Below are 15,340 nucleotides of genomic sequence, written 5' to 3' on the forward strand. Positions count from 1 at the left end.
TTACTGTTTTCATTTAATTTTAGGTGAATCGGTCTCCAAATTCAATAAAATATAATTTTATCAATTTTAATAATTATTATTATTATTATTGGATGACTGATTTTATTTCTTAAACACATGGAGGAAACTGAATATTTATGATGTTCTAAAACTATTTAAGTATTAACACTTAATGACATTTTAATGACAAATTGTATTTGTACCACTGTAGTTGAGGTCAAGAAAAATAATCATGACGCTGTTATAAAACTACCGTATTTTTCGGACTATAAGTCACTCCGGAGTATACGTCGCATTAGTCAAAAAATGCACCATGAAGAGGAAAAAAACATATATAAGTCACACTGGACTATAAGTCGCATTTATTTAGAAAATTATCTGCAGATTAGGATTTTCTTTTTGGGGTCATTTTGTTAAATCTTTCTCAGTTGTCTTTAAGTTTACAGTTTCAATTGTTTTCAGTTAATTTTTTCAGGGGTGGGCTAGAAGATGAGCATAAAACGCCCTCTGGTGGCTATAGACATTAATGTTTTATATTGGTTCATGTTAATTTTGGTATATAAGTCGCACTTGACTATAAGTCGCAGGACCAGCCAAACTATGAAAAAAAGTGTGACTTATAGTCCGGAAAATATGGTATTTGACAGAGTATTAATACTTAATGACATTTTAATGACAAATTCAATTTGTATCACAGGTCAAAAGTGGTCAGTTTTTTTGTCTTGGTAATGTCAAGTTGTCATGACAAGTTATAATGTATTGGTTAATACATGGTTGTTTGCATTAAAAATGACATAATTGAACAAATGACAGTTAATGACAGTTGTCATAATAAACATGCATAAAATCATGATTATGAAGGTGTCATGTCAGTCTTATGAACACCCTTTCAAGTAAAGCGTTACCAAAAAGTCCTTAGCAACACATATTACTAATGATAAATACATTTTGATATATTTACGGTAGGAAATTTACAATATCATGGAACATGTTCCGTACTTTATTTCCTAATGATTTTTAGCACACAAAAATCCAATCTATAGTTTTCACCCATGCAATTTTTTTTTTTGGCTATCCATACAAATATAATTGTAATTGTAAAAAATGTTATTGTCCCCCGTAGGGGCAATTTGTTCTGCAGCATGATAACACCACATACAAGACAAACACATACACAGCATTAATAGCACATTGTGAAAGGCCAAAAAATTATAAATACTACATCTTCCTATTTAAACTAAGCACCTTAATAGCATATGGAACAAACGACCCTGCTACATCACTGGTTTGTGGTCCAGGGTCATATATTGCATTTATTATTATACATATTGCATTTATTTAGAATGGCACCCAGTATTTGGACACTCAGTGACACTTACAATGTTCCCATAATAACTAAGTGGTATTTGCAAATATTGTAAATCAGTGGTTTTAATACTTTTTGGCATGCCCCCCTTGTGTAGGGTGCACCCCCAAAAGAAAATTTCCAACTTAAACAAACATGTTGAATGATACAATATAGTTATGTTGTTTAGTAGCCTTATTTTTCTGAGGTTTAATTTCACATAATTTATGATTAATGTATTTAATAAAATGTCATAAAACTGGGGCCCCCCCTGGCACCATTACCCGCCATCCAAAGGGCCCACCCCCCAGATTGAGAACCACTGGTCTAATTGAAACTTACTACAAACATTTCCCTACTGAAAAGACCAGCTAAAACCAGCAAAAGATAAAACCAGGCTGAAAGACCAGCTTAGGCTTAGGCTGGTTTTAGCTGGTCTTTTCAGTAGGGTTTTCTCTATTTTTGCAATGACCAAATGGTGTCATGATCATAAATGCTTATGCATTAAGCACACACTTTTATCCTAAGCATCTTTACAGTGTGCATTTAATTATTGTGTGTTTTCTAGAAACATACTGTGCGCTTTAGTTTCATATCTTGTTACATAACGCACAACCATCCAGTCATCTTTATTAAAACATTAAAGTGCCTTTGTGGGTTCTGTATGTGTTAGTTCTTATAATTTACACCGCAACACATGTTAGCTTCAGTTACTTCAGGGCATGCAGATGCTCAGTGTGGGTGACCTGCAGAAATGTTAAAAGGTTAAAATGATTCCCTGTGAAGGACACACATTATCAAATATGCACAGGCTCACAGTCGCAAATGTTACATCTTACACTCAGAAATTCCCCTGGTGTCCTCTGAGGTTCGCCTGTGCAGCGCAGCTCTCAAACCGCATTAGTAATGCGTGAGTGCATGCATCTCTCCTGGGCTTCTGTTTTCTCACTCGCTAGCGGTTTTATTGAGACATCAAGCCTGCCATGACACAGGATGAACTCCTAACATGTTCTCAAGCAATGGCACACTTGCACACTGCTGGAGGCTTCATTATGCTACAGTACTAACTAATCGTTGTTTGACATGAATCTTGGATTTATTTGGGTTTGCTGGACTTTCAATAGCTCTCTTATTTTCTTTGTTCAGGGATGGATTGATTAGTAAGGATGAAATGATGGCGTATTTCCTACGTGCCAACCCCTTGCTGCAGTGTAAGATGGGACCTGGATTTATTCACAACTTCCAGGAGATGACCTACCTGAAACCAACTTTCTGTGAACATTGTGCAGGATTTGTGAGTTCAGCTTTTATTTGTCTCAGAAACAAACTAGTTTTTCTCCACATCAGTACTATGAATTATGGAGGATGTGGACTTTGCAGATGTGGACTGTGCAATGGGTATACACCAGTTCAAAGGTTTAAGACTCCGCTGTATGTGTGCACAAACAAGAGAGCAGGAGCTTACCACAACAGCACTGAACTATGCAGACGGTGTTTAAAGGTTAAATCTAACCACCGTGAAAAGTTTCTCCTGAGAACACAGTCTCCTGAGTTTAAACATCAGACAAATTAGTGTGTATGACACCTCTGAACATTTAAGTAGACATTTATGCACTTGGCAGACATCCTTATTATCCAAAGGGACTTACAGTTATTACAAGCTCTACATTTTATCATTATGTTTGTTCCCCCGGGATAAAAAACACGTAACCTTTTGAGTTATACACATAAACTTTTTTGAGCTATAAAATCATAATACATAATGTATAAAATATAACCTAAATATCTTTAAAGGTTAAGTATGTTTTTAGTGTCATCTAGTGGTGAGATTGCGAATTGCAACCAACCTCAATTTCGAAACGCGCTGAGAAGCTACGTAGGTACGAAACGCAATGTAGGGGGCTAATCACACCAAACGCGTTTTAAACAGTTAAGGTGAGCTGCAATGCCTTTTTGGGTCACTTTTAAAAAGAGCAGTGCGGTGCGGCTGTCCTGTCAGTCAAATATTAAAGCCTGAGCGCTCTTTTGCTGTTAACTGTCATATAAGCTGTCACTTTAAAAAGAGGACGCTTGCCCTGACCTTGATCGAAGGTGAGAGGTGCACAAACACTGAGGGGCGACCTTCTGATCTCTCTGATGAAGCCAATACGGAAGTGATTGAAACTGCATTTCATTGACTGGCCGCTAGAGGCAGGCTCCAAAAAGGAGTCAATTCCCATAGACCCCCATGTTTACAGTAGAAAATAATATGTTTACAGCCTGGTACAAAAAGTGTTTTTTGTCTGTATAGCTAATTTTGGCCTTTATGACGACTGTGAGGGGGGTGAATTTTTTTCTAACTCATCCGTTTAAATTATATTAAGCCTTAAAGTTCTGCAAAATTAAGGGCGTGGCCACTTGAGTGACGGTTGAACAGCCACTGCTGTCACTGAAGTCGACCTAGCAACCAGCAACCAGTCACCTCAGCTTCACCCATGTCCCACCTCTTTACCCATGTTTGGGTATCCACGAGTGATGCGCGGTGACGTGCGGCCAAGATGGCGACTGAAGACACCGCCTACTTTGAGCTTCAAAAGCGATCTTCAGAAACCTATGGATGACGTCACGAACACATCTATGATAAACACGCAGGAGACAGTGAGTGGAGTCCGGTTGTTTCAAACAAATGCAAACTTCTGTCACCACAACAAAAGACCCGCCTCTCCCCTAATTCGATTGGACAATGAAAGACGCGAATGACGTTGGGTGCTTTTCCGCTCTCAGTGCTTCTTCAAAAGGCAAAAAAACGCAAGGCGTTTGGCGCACATAAACACCGTGCATAATGCTTACTGCCCATAAAAAAACGTTCAAAAAAGGCGCCTGCAACTGCCATAAACGCGTATGGTGTGATCAGCCCCTTAAAGCAACACTAAAGAGTTTTTGCTCTTTGCTCCCCCTACAGGTTAGAAGCGGAATTGTCCATTACCACTGTCGTAAATACTGCAGCATAGCTGGCTCTGATTGGATTGTAGGTCTGCCAAAAAGCAAGTTTTTGTAGTTTTCATTCGAACTACAGGACCGCAACTCAACAGTTGGTTTTGGCCGATAGAGGGCTGCAAAGCGAATGTGAAAGTGCTGTTCACACTGTTTCGATTGGATGAACGAATGAAACTTTTTTTTGGAAACGTTATTTTAAGGTAAAAAAACTCTTTAGTGTTGCTTTTAAGGAAAACACCACCGTTTTTCAGTGTTTTGCTATGTTCTTATCTCAACTTGGATGAATTAATGCATACTTTTTCGGTGCATGCACTTTTAATCTTTGTGCAGCGTTTATTGAATGTGTTGGCATTTAGCCTAGCCTCATTCATTCCAACACAAAAGTTTTATTTTGTGCCACCATACTTACTCGTGTAACTACTCATGTAACAGTCTTTAAATAGGGAAAACATGGAAGTGTTTGGTTGATCCTAAATTCATCCCTGTTTGGAGCCATAGGAATGAATGGGGCTGGGCTAAATGCTAACACATTCACGATGCGCTGTACAAAGATTAAAAGTGCACACATTGAAAAAAGATAGGTATGTATTAATCCGTCTAAGTTGAGGTAAGAACATTGTGAAATATTGAAAAACAGTGGTGTTTTCCTTTAAACAGTTTGTCCATTTCACGAGTTTGCATTAACATGTAATCAATAGGGAATGAGATAAAGCATATTCAGCGTGCAGTCCAAGGGGAGGCTCAGAGCTCGGAATATTAGCCTGGATTTCCACATATGTACGCAATATGCAGTCATATCATAGTAAATGCATTGCATTTCCTGTTAGTATACTGTAGGATGTACTGTACAGTATTAATGCAGTACAATAATAGAGCAGAAGCACCGTATAGTGACCGTGTATACAGTACACAACAGCATGCAGTGTAGTGTGTTCTGTATTTACACAGATGGTTAGACAGGAATCCGCTGAGTTTACACGCACGTTCTTTCAAACAGACTTTCAGATACACACAAATGCTCACAAAAACGCACACAGATCCACGTTCTCACCCTGTATTGCACAGGAAGGGTGCAACGTGTGGAAGTATCCTGTTTATTGCACATGGTCTGTAGACAGAAAATAGTCAAATACAGCATGAATCTCCAATTCATATTTACTCATATTTCCAAATCTCCTATTTTTTTCTCTTCATGTGGTTCCTCTGTACCCTGTGGTCCAGCTCTGGGGGATAATCAAACAAGGATATAAGTGCAAAGGTAATAAATGACTATGAGCAGAATTTGATTTGCATGTTTCTCTCTGTTTAGTTAGATGTTGGTTTATGAAACATCCTGTTTATCAGAAACTAAATCTGATTTTAAATCTGAAACCTCATGTATGCAGTGTGGGATTACCCATATGCACAAGAAGAGAAAAATGCCTTATTTCTAAACTAATTGTGACATATGAAACATGTTTTAACTGAACTGTAAAAATTCCAATAAAAATGAGTCAGCAAGGTGGTGTGGTTAGGGGACCTATGATTAGGTCAGTATAAAAAACTAAAGTAGAAGTGTGTGCTAATAAGATATAAATTTATTTTTTCTTTCAAAAAGCTTTTTAGTGATAGGGTTAAATGTTTGTGGTATGTAAATAGGTGCATATGTAAATCTATTGATGTTCAAGTAGCTCCATTTTGGTTTCAGACTGCGGGGTGAACTGTCACAAACAGTGTCGTGAGCTGCTGGTTTTAGCCTGTCGCCGTCTCCCTCGGTCCACCTCACTGGGCAGCGTGTCACCAGGAACACTCACCCATAGCTCTTTACCCAGCAGCCCCACCCTGCCCACCTGTAAAGGTGAACGCTCAGTATTGTGGCAACATTTACAGTATGCATTTTGGCAACTTACGATGCTTTCAAACATGTTACAAGTACAGTGACACTATTATTCCTCATCGCTAACATTCTCCATTTGTGCCGTTTCACAGATGACGATGAGGTGTTTACGTTCCCTACTCTGTCACCATCATCGAGCTCTGATCTGGAGGGAAAATCCATCACACTGATGACGGGTTCAGCCCAGCGGATCTCAGTAAGGCTGCAGAGAGCCACCACCAGTCAGGCCACGCAGACGGAACCGCTGTGGCCTGAGAACGGCTGGGCTGCCGTGGCTGACGGGGGGTCACACACCTTCCCCAAGATGAGGTACAGACCACACCGCAAACCATCCAAGAGTAAAGGCTTTGCCCGCTGGGAGAACGACACACAGATTTCAGGAACGAATCGCACTCGTCGGGAGTCACAGGAGCAGAGCGAAGTGTCACAGCAGAACGGACTCACAGAACAGCATAAGGACAAAACTGGAACGTCTGAGGTATGTTTAAACATTAAGGCACTTGTTTGAATTGTTAAAAAAAGAAACGATTCGATACATAGCATTAAAGGGGACATACCATGAATATTTTACTTTTTCCATGTTTAAGTGCTATAAAGGCTTTTATCAATCTAGAAAATGTGAATACGATCAACCCAGTAACTTAGTTTTGGTAAACCATTCTACACAAGCATGTGAAAAAATAGGTCATTGAAATTTGGCTCCCCTGGTGATGTCAGAAGGGGATAATACCGCCCCTTGATCTACACTATTCAACCACGCCACTGCCATTTAGTGCAGAGATCAGCTCATTTGCATGTTAAAGGACACACCCAAAAACGGCACATTTTTGCACACACCTACAAAGTAGGGGTGGAACGGTACATGTATTCGTTTCGAACCGAATCGGTACGGGGGTCACGGTTCGGTGCATGAATTAGAGCCCGTCTACATTCTGGCACTCTGCAGTTTTTTGTCAGGTCGACGCCGGTCCAGTCAGTTAGTGAGCAGAGATAGCGAGGATGGCAAGTGGTGTTCCACAAGAGTTAGACGCTCCGCCAGCCTCTTTGATCGCAAGTTTGGCAAAACTTCAGTTTTCCAGTCAGTTACAGTAGTACAGGCGAAAGAGTGGTGGAAAAGACGAGGACTGTGCGTCGGCGTTGTTCAGCAGTTGTTAGGTATGTGAGTGGAAATACATCTAATCGGGGCTCTCAAGTCTCACGCATTCACCTTGACACACACGCATTTCAGTCAGTTCACACGCTCACACGCCACACTTTGTATTTCTCATGCTGAGAAGTAGGAGATAAATTGTCCTGCTAATATACAATTAATGGACGAGGCGCAGTTCACTGTCGAGTTCAGCTGCTTTTTTAAAGTGTGCTCAACTTTACGCAGCGCCATCAGCGTCAGAGTACCGCGAGAAATCTTGCGGAGGAGGCTGATTTCAAATCGCTCTCGCGTTACTCTGACGTCATCCACTTGTCGTTTCTTGCAGCGCCTCATGAAGTCGTACACACCTATTAATTCATCCTACAAGCCTATTTTTTTGTTCTTTAGTACATTAATATGAAATAAGGCCAAAATGTAAATTTTAAATGTATTTAGGTAACACTTGTAATACATTTGAGCCCATATTTGTATGAAAGATGAGTACAAGATTACTTAAAGTGGTGTACATTTTTGAAATACGAGATAGTATGTTAAATGCATTTCAGTTCATATTCATGACATCTCAAAATAACACTGATAAGGACACCTATGTTTTTAAGATTATCTTAAGTACTAAAAAAAATGCCTTCTTCATTTTTGTTTTGCTTTTCCCTCCATTGTACCGAAAGTGAATTAAACCGTGGCCCCTGAACCGAGGTACGAACCAAACCGGGACTTCTGTGTACCGTTCCACCCCTACTACAAAGTGACAATTTTAACATGCTATAATAAAATATCTATATCGTCGCTGTCCGATGAAACTCACGTATGTCCAAACGGTTATTTTTCAGGAAGTGAAAAAAACACTGTATTTCAAAAGCAGTTGAATGTAGCGTTGTCATACTTGGTACAGCATCTTTACATGTAACCATATTCAGTGTAATGATATAATCCACATTTGACCAGAATTGAGTTTAAATGGACATACGTGCATATTTTACAGTACTGGTGTTCGATACGCGTTCTTCTGATCATTAATTAGAATGGCCAAGTCGCATTTCATATTGACAGATGAATACGCTCAGTTTATTAAATAGCCTACGTCTTAGTTAAATACGCTTAGTTTGTTTAATATAAATTATACATTTATTAAATGTCTCTTGCAAACTATGAAGGGACAATGAATCAATACACTGACATGGTAATGCTAGACAGATACTTTGTTTGCACAGTCCTACCATAATTTACGTACGTCTGGCGTCAGGGGGAAAACGTTTACCTCGATGTAGGAAAGTCATTGTCTCATGTTTATTCGGCTATCCAGTGCTGAGCTTCGATGAAACTTCGCGAGACCGGCGAGATGCTTCCACAGGGCAGGAGATACGCGGCGTGATTTACAGCTTTGACACCAAATGGATATACTGTATACGGAAATGAACCTGGACATTCAATCCGTCGAAAAATCTCAAAATTGGCAAAATGGACATACGTGTTTTTCATCGGACAGCGATGATATGATATTTTGAGCTAAAACTTTACATATGTACTCTGGGGACACCCAAGATTTATTTGACATCTTAAAAAAGTCTTGTGAAATGTCCCCTTTAATATTTTAAAACTGCTATGCTTCGATCCTCAGAGGTCCTTGTGGGTCTCATAAACTACCTTCTTACAATTCAATTTACTGACTTTCTCAAGGCCCTGGAATATCTTTCTATGAAACCTTATTGTCACGGAAATGGCAAGGTTTCACTGGCCGCTCCTTAAAGGGGCCATGGCATGAAAATCTGACTTTTTCCATGTTTAAGTGCTATGATTGGGTCCCCAGTGCTTCTATCAACCTAGAAAATGTGAAAAAGATCAACCCAGTAACTTACTTTTGGTAAACCATTCTCTACAAGCACATGGAAAAAATAGGTCGTTGAAATTTGGCTCTTCTTATGATGTCATAAGGAGCTATTATTATAATAATACCACCCCTTAATCTGCACTATCCAACCACAGCACTGCCATTTAGTGCAGAGAAAAGCACAATTGAGTTTTAATTGCAACAAACCACCATCATTGTGATCAGTGTTTGAATTTCATCATTTGCATTTTAAAGGACACACCCAAAACGGCACATTTTTGCGCACACCTACAAAGTGGCAATTTTAACATGCTATAATAAATTATTTATATGGTATTTTGAGCTAAAACTTCACATATGTGCTCCTGGGACACCAAATATTTATTTGACATCTTTAAAAAAGTCTTGTGCCATGGCCCCTTTAAATTGTTTAATGGAGTCAGGGGGACCACTGTGAGGACTCCTTAAATATGGAGTAGCACTAAGCTACCTGAGCAGGACTCATCTGCTTTTATTTTAGGACCTGGCAGACACTTCGATTTGGGATTGAAAATGCAAAGCATATGACTGAGCAGGATTGTGTTGCCACGTTTGTTAAATTCAGCTCAGTGCTGTGTTATTTGCAGAACAGGCTTTGAAAAAGTCACGGTCACTTGACACACAGGGATTAAACCGTTGCCAGAGTTACAATGCAAAAGTAATGTTTTAGGTGAGCAGTTTATAAATACCCATGTTTAAATTTAACATGTCAGGGGTTTATGTTTACATTTTTAGGTAGCGCATAAACCCTGCAATATTACAACCAGCAGATTTTACATTTGTGACCCTGTTTGTGAAATTCATAATCAAGGTTATATTTTCACAGAATGTTTTTACATTACGTAAAGATTTAAAACACAGGGTTCCCACGTGTTCTTAAAAGTTTGTGAGTTTGGGGGGAAAAATCAAGTCCCTGGGAAGTTTTTGAAAATATACATACTACATAGATACAGATCATTGAAAGTGCTTGCAAGGGAACCGTAACAATGTCCCCACTTGAATTTGAGGGTATTGGACCTGGAAAGTCCTTGAAAGGTCCTTGAATTTGAAGTTAACTAAGGTGTGGGAACCCTGTAAAACAATAATGACTATGATTCTGATCTATTTCTTCACTACATATTCTGAGATCAGCTGACTTGTCCGAAATATGGGCCCAAGCAGGACGCCCTGGAGGCGGTCAGGAGCACGGCTGAGAAGGCTCGCCTCTTTAGGGAGTGTGCTGGGGTGCCTCATGCCTCGAGTAGATCGGGAATAGCGCCACTGTTTCCACAGCCTCATCTGCAGTAGGCTGGGAGACAACCCGCTGACTGCACTGAGAAAGAAGAGGTCTGGGACTACACAGCATACCTGCGATGCTGTGCCCTCTTGCAAGGAGTTGGTGATACTGGACTGCAGTGGACAGACTGGAAACGCAGTACTCAGTGTCAATATAAGCTGATGTGATGGATACATCGGTGCTTAGTGTAATAGGTGTATGTAAAAAGTAGAAAGAATGTAGAACAGAATGTAGAAAGGAATTTTGTACAGAGAAGTTATTATTTAAGGTGTAGACAAATGTGTATTCATAACACTACAAGAGGACATTTTGATTTTAATATCATTTACAAGTTGTTTTAGGTGGCACAGGCATGCGGTGATTTAGAAAGATTATCCTATCTATATTTAAATAAAACACTAACTTTATGCGTTTGCCCAGCAACGTGTTATGATCTAAAGTGAAAGGTACGTAGACAAAGATAAAAGAGTTGCCACAGAAGACCACTTATCCAGATCTTTACCCCAGATATAATGCTATATAAAGTTCATCTTAACTCCTTCTTTTATTAGTTTCTTACATGATTTGCAACAAAGTTGATGTAAACTGTATACAGATCCTGGGTGCAAGATGGTTAAAGTATAAAGTATAGCCTCTCACCTTGTACATCATTACATCAATGTTGCTTAGCAACACTAGCAATGTAAAGATGACATGGACTTCATACATCCATAAATGCAGAAAAAAGACTACTGACCCAGGTGTGCTGTCGGCCAGGTGTTTGCATGGCCTCTGTTGCTAAGAGCACAGTGATTGAGTTGGGCGGCTAGTCTGTTGCTACGGCAACTTGCAGACTTCAGCGTCCTTCATTGACATATGTTCTAAAATGAGTTTTACACTCAGGTGCAAGATAATATGATCATTTTTGTGTAAGAGTAAGTAGCAATACTGTACATCCCATAGGATTCAATCCTATGGATACACAACCATTATGGACTTAAAGGGACAGTTCACCCAAAAATGAAAATTCTGACATCATTTACTCACCCTTATGTTGTTCTAAACCTGTGAGTTGCTTTTTCTGTTCAAGCTCACATTTGACGATACCCATTGACTTCCATAGTATTTGTTTTTCCTAATATGGAAGTCAATGTGTATTGTTAACATCATTTATTAAAATATCTTATTTTGGGTTCAACAGAATGATAACTCATACAGGTTTAGAACAACATGAGGGTCAGAATTTTCTTTCCCTTTAAGTGCAGATGTAATGGTCACAATTACACTTACGCAATCATAAATGTTATGTGGTTTTAGTCGAGTCCCACTGACCCATGATAAAAATCCCATGAGAAGCCTGTGAAAGCCCTTGAGAATGTCCTGTTCATATATCATGAACCTTTTGTTAATTTATAAATGCATAGCAATTGTTGTCATTGTCATTCTTCACAGAGCATTATTCTGATTTTGTGCTTACGTCATCTCTGTTGTCATAGTATAGTTTAAGTATTTATCTGTAAATGCACTGTGACTGTTTATCTTCTATTGAAAGGTGAGTACTACTGATAGTGTTTTACATCTCATTGACTAAATCATGGACTGCACATTATTTGGTTTTTGATGAGCATCATAGCAACAGAATTGAATGTACAAACATTACTGAGCCAGCCAGAGTGGATCAATTGATTTTTGGAGATATGGCCAATAACTGCTGTAAAATGATCAACCTTGTCAATACTGTATCGACTGTAGTAATATAAATGTTTATGGTTAATATCATGTCTACTCAAGGCGTGCATTTACTGTATTATGAAAAGTCATACATTTCAATTAAATATACACAGCAACGGGATTTTTGCAGTACTAAATTCTCTGATTCACACTGTAAAGCAGTGCAGTGTGTAGTGGCCGGTTGCATAAATTGTTTTAGACTTGTCTTAAAAGTTTTTTTTCTTCAGAACTGATCATAACTGTTTTAAGTATGTTACATAAAAAGGTATATTGGTCTAATTTAAATCCAAATATTAAGACTTGATTAGCCCTAGTTGGTCAGACTAGTTTTTAAGACTTAAAGGTGAAATGTGTGAATTTTTGTGGCATCTAGTGGTAAGGTTGCGCATTGCAACCAAAGGCTTAGTCCACTGCTCACCCCTCACTTTTGAAACTCATAGAGAAGCTACGTTAGCCGCCAAGGGACAAACATGTCATTATCGGAGACTACTAAGTAAAAAAAGTTTGCACAAAATGGCGACATCCATGTAAGGGGACCTTCGGTGTATGTAGATAAAAACATCTCATTCTAAGGTAATAAAAACATAATGGTTCATTATGTAAGGTCTTTATACACCCCTGATCATATAGTTTTGTATATTATTTTGCATTTCTGTCAAGAAATCCTTGTAAAAATTACACACTGCACCTTTAAAGTCTTAAAGGCGGAGTGCGCGATTCCTGAAAAACGCTTTGAAAAAGGGAGTCGACTACCAAAACACACTTGTAGCCAATCAGCACTAAGGTGCGTGTCTACTAAACAACATCGTTGCCTGGTTTGCGTATATGTGGGGCGGTTCTATCAAAAGAAGGTCCAGATTCTATTGGGGTAGGGGTGTGTTTGTTTAGGTGATTTCAAATATCAACATTGCCTTTCAGAGATCATGCACCCCGCCTTTAACTAAGCGGCTAGGTTTATGCAATCGGCCACAGGTCATCACACAAGTCTCAGGAGTCCCAGTGAATATAAGCTTGACCCACAAAACTGAAAACTTTGGACTGGATCACATTTTGTGTGATTCGGTGCAGGAAAATAACTGTATCAAAGTCTGACAGAAATGTATTATGATTAAAAGTATTTAATTTACAGTCTATTTTTATGGAAAAGCTGGATTTAAAAATCTGATTTAACTGTAATTATATCAATAATGTGTAAAAATGTACCATCATTTCTTCATTGCACTCTTTTATTTGCTAGATCACTACTAACCATAGCCTTAGCATAGCTTTTCAAAACATTCATTGTAAAAAAAAAACAATATCTAAAATAAAAGTTTGTGTAACGTAACTGACAAGCTGTGATGTTTCATGCCTCATTCAGTGAGTATTAAAACAAGCTGTGTATCGCCCTCATGTGGACATTGTATTTTAGAGTACAATGTTGTACAACACACAACTGTGAATCTTGTTAACTTGGTATTGCAGATTTACCAATTGCTTACACACGTTTTCAAGTCTCCTTTTCCCCCCATACAATTCTCAAAACTGCACACACAAAATAGTAGCTTACATCTCCTTCAAAATGCAACACTGCATTCAAAATGCCATAAACACAAGAATGAAGCATTTGCATCAAATGGCAAACACTTCTTTCATAATAATACATTTTTGGATATACCATCTAAACACTGCTGTTCTAAATCTAAAGCTCTTTGGTTTTTTATATGTTTATATTTACATTTCAATACTATGTTCTACAGTGAAAGTAATCTGCTGAGAGGGGTAACAAGTACACCGGAAACGCCAATGCAATGTAGAAACAGAAAATATTTACAGTTTTTTTCAACTGCTTACACACATTTATCAAAGTTTTCCTCTTTTTTTCAAAACTTAACACACAAATTCAAGAATTGCACACACAATGCTAAATGCCTCACATCTCTTTCAAAATGAAACACCACAGTCAAAATATCACAAACATATTTCAAAAGCAAACATTTGTCTTACGTTGTAAACAATCTTACTATAATGTTATATCTTTGAATATGCCATATACACACTGTTATTCAAAACCTAAAGCTCTTCTTTTAAAATTCCCCATGATTGAATGTAATTGGGAGAGTTGTCAAGTAAAACCAAAAGCAAAATTGAAACCAAATTTTTATTTAGGTTTTTATTTTTTGCTCTTTGTGGTTGTGAATGTAGTGTACACAGTTTGAAAAGAAAAAAATACATCAAAATGTAGTGTTGTAGCATGTAGAGTGAAACCAAACGTGTGTGCTTGCATGTGGGGATGGTTGGGTGTATCAAGGCTCCATCTTTCCTCCGGGCTGGGTCCAGCCACAATACTTCATCCACTTTACATGTCATATTCTCTCTTTCCAGACACTGTGAAAAGAACCTTCTTGTATGGCGAATCCAACTATCCAGCGCCATGTGGAGAAAAACTCCTCAATAGGATTTAGAAATGGTGAATATGGAGGCAGGTAGACAACAGAAAAATGGGGATGAATAGCAAACCAGTTTAGGACCTGATGGGCATGATAAAACCTGACAATTTTTTCCAGATGATGACAAATCTCGCCTGGTCTTCATTCTGCAGACCCTGAACAAGCACGTCATGAATAGTTTCCAGAAATTGTATGATGTGATCAGTGTTATAGGGGCCAAGTGTGGCGTGATGGTGCAGGACACAATTTTGTGAAATTGCAGCACACATTGTAATGTTTCCGCCACGTTGTTCAATGACATCCCCTTCTTCTGGTTTTACTGAGATTAAAGCCCACCTCATCCACATCAATTTATTCATGGACAATGGCATGGGTATCCATTGTCCAAAAGCTATTAATTGACCTTTGGCCACTTCTACAGTCATGATTTGTTGTTGTTAGGTAAAGCAACAAGTGTTTGCACATTTGAGGAGTTAGTGTGAGGCAATGATGAATTGGTGTGGCATTTTGATTGGTTGTGTTTATAAAAGGAAATCAGGAAACTTCCTGTCAGATTTTTGTGTGTTTCATAGAAAATTGTGTGTTGTGTTTTGCAAAAGTGTTCAATGAAATTGAAAACTGAGTAAAAGGCCAAAAATTTGTGTATGGTTTTGCAGATTTAGTGTGTGGTTCTGGTGTTTGAGTGTCAGGTTTTAAAAATTATGTGACAAG

General features: G+C 38.5%; 1 protein-coding gene across 8 annotated transcripts in view; it reads left to right on the forward strand.

The window, feature by feature from the left end:
• Nucleotides 1–12,748, forward strand: part of rasgrp3 (RAS guanyl releasing protein 3 (calcium and DAG-regulated)) — a 45,317-nt gene extending 32,569 nt beyond the window's left edge. For all 8 annotated transcript variants that reach the window (XM_055172219.2, XM_055172218.2, XM_055172223.2 and 5 more), the window contains 5 exons: nt 2,492–2,639; nt 5,543–5,579; nt 6,009–6,158; nt 6,290–6,675; nt 10,341–12,748. In XM_055172219.2, coding sequence (XP_055028194.2) covers nt 2,492–2,639; nt 5,543–5,579; nt 6,009–6,158; nt 6,290–6,675; nt 10,341–10,349 — 730 coding nt within the window. In that variant the 3' untranslated portion in view covers nt 10,350–12,748. The remainder of the gene's footprint in view (nt 1–2,491; nt 2,640–5,542; nt 5,580–6,008; nt 6,159–6,289; nt 6,676–10,340) is intronic.
• Nucleotides 12,749–15,340: the final 2,592 nt, after the last annotated feature.

The sequence above is a fragment of the Misgurnus anguillicaudatus genome, chromosome 7, assembly GCF_027580225.2.
Source record: "Misgurnus anguillicaudatus chromosome 7, ASM2758022v2, whole genome shotgun sequence".
NCBI classification, from domain to species: domain Eukaryota; kingdom Metazoa; phylum Chordata; class Actinopteri; order Cypriniformes; family Cobitidae; genus Misgurnus; species Misgurnus anguillicaudatus.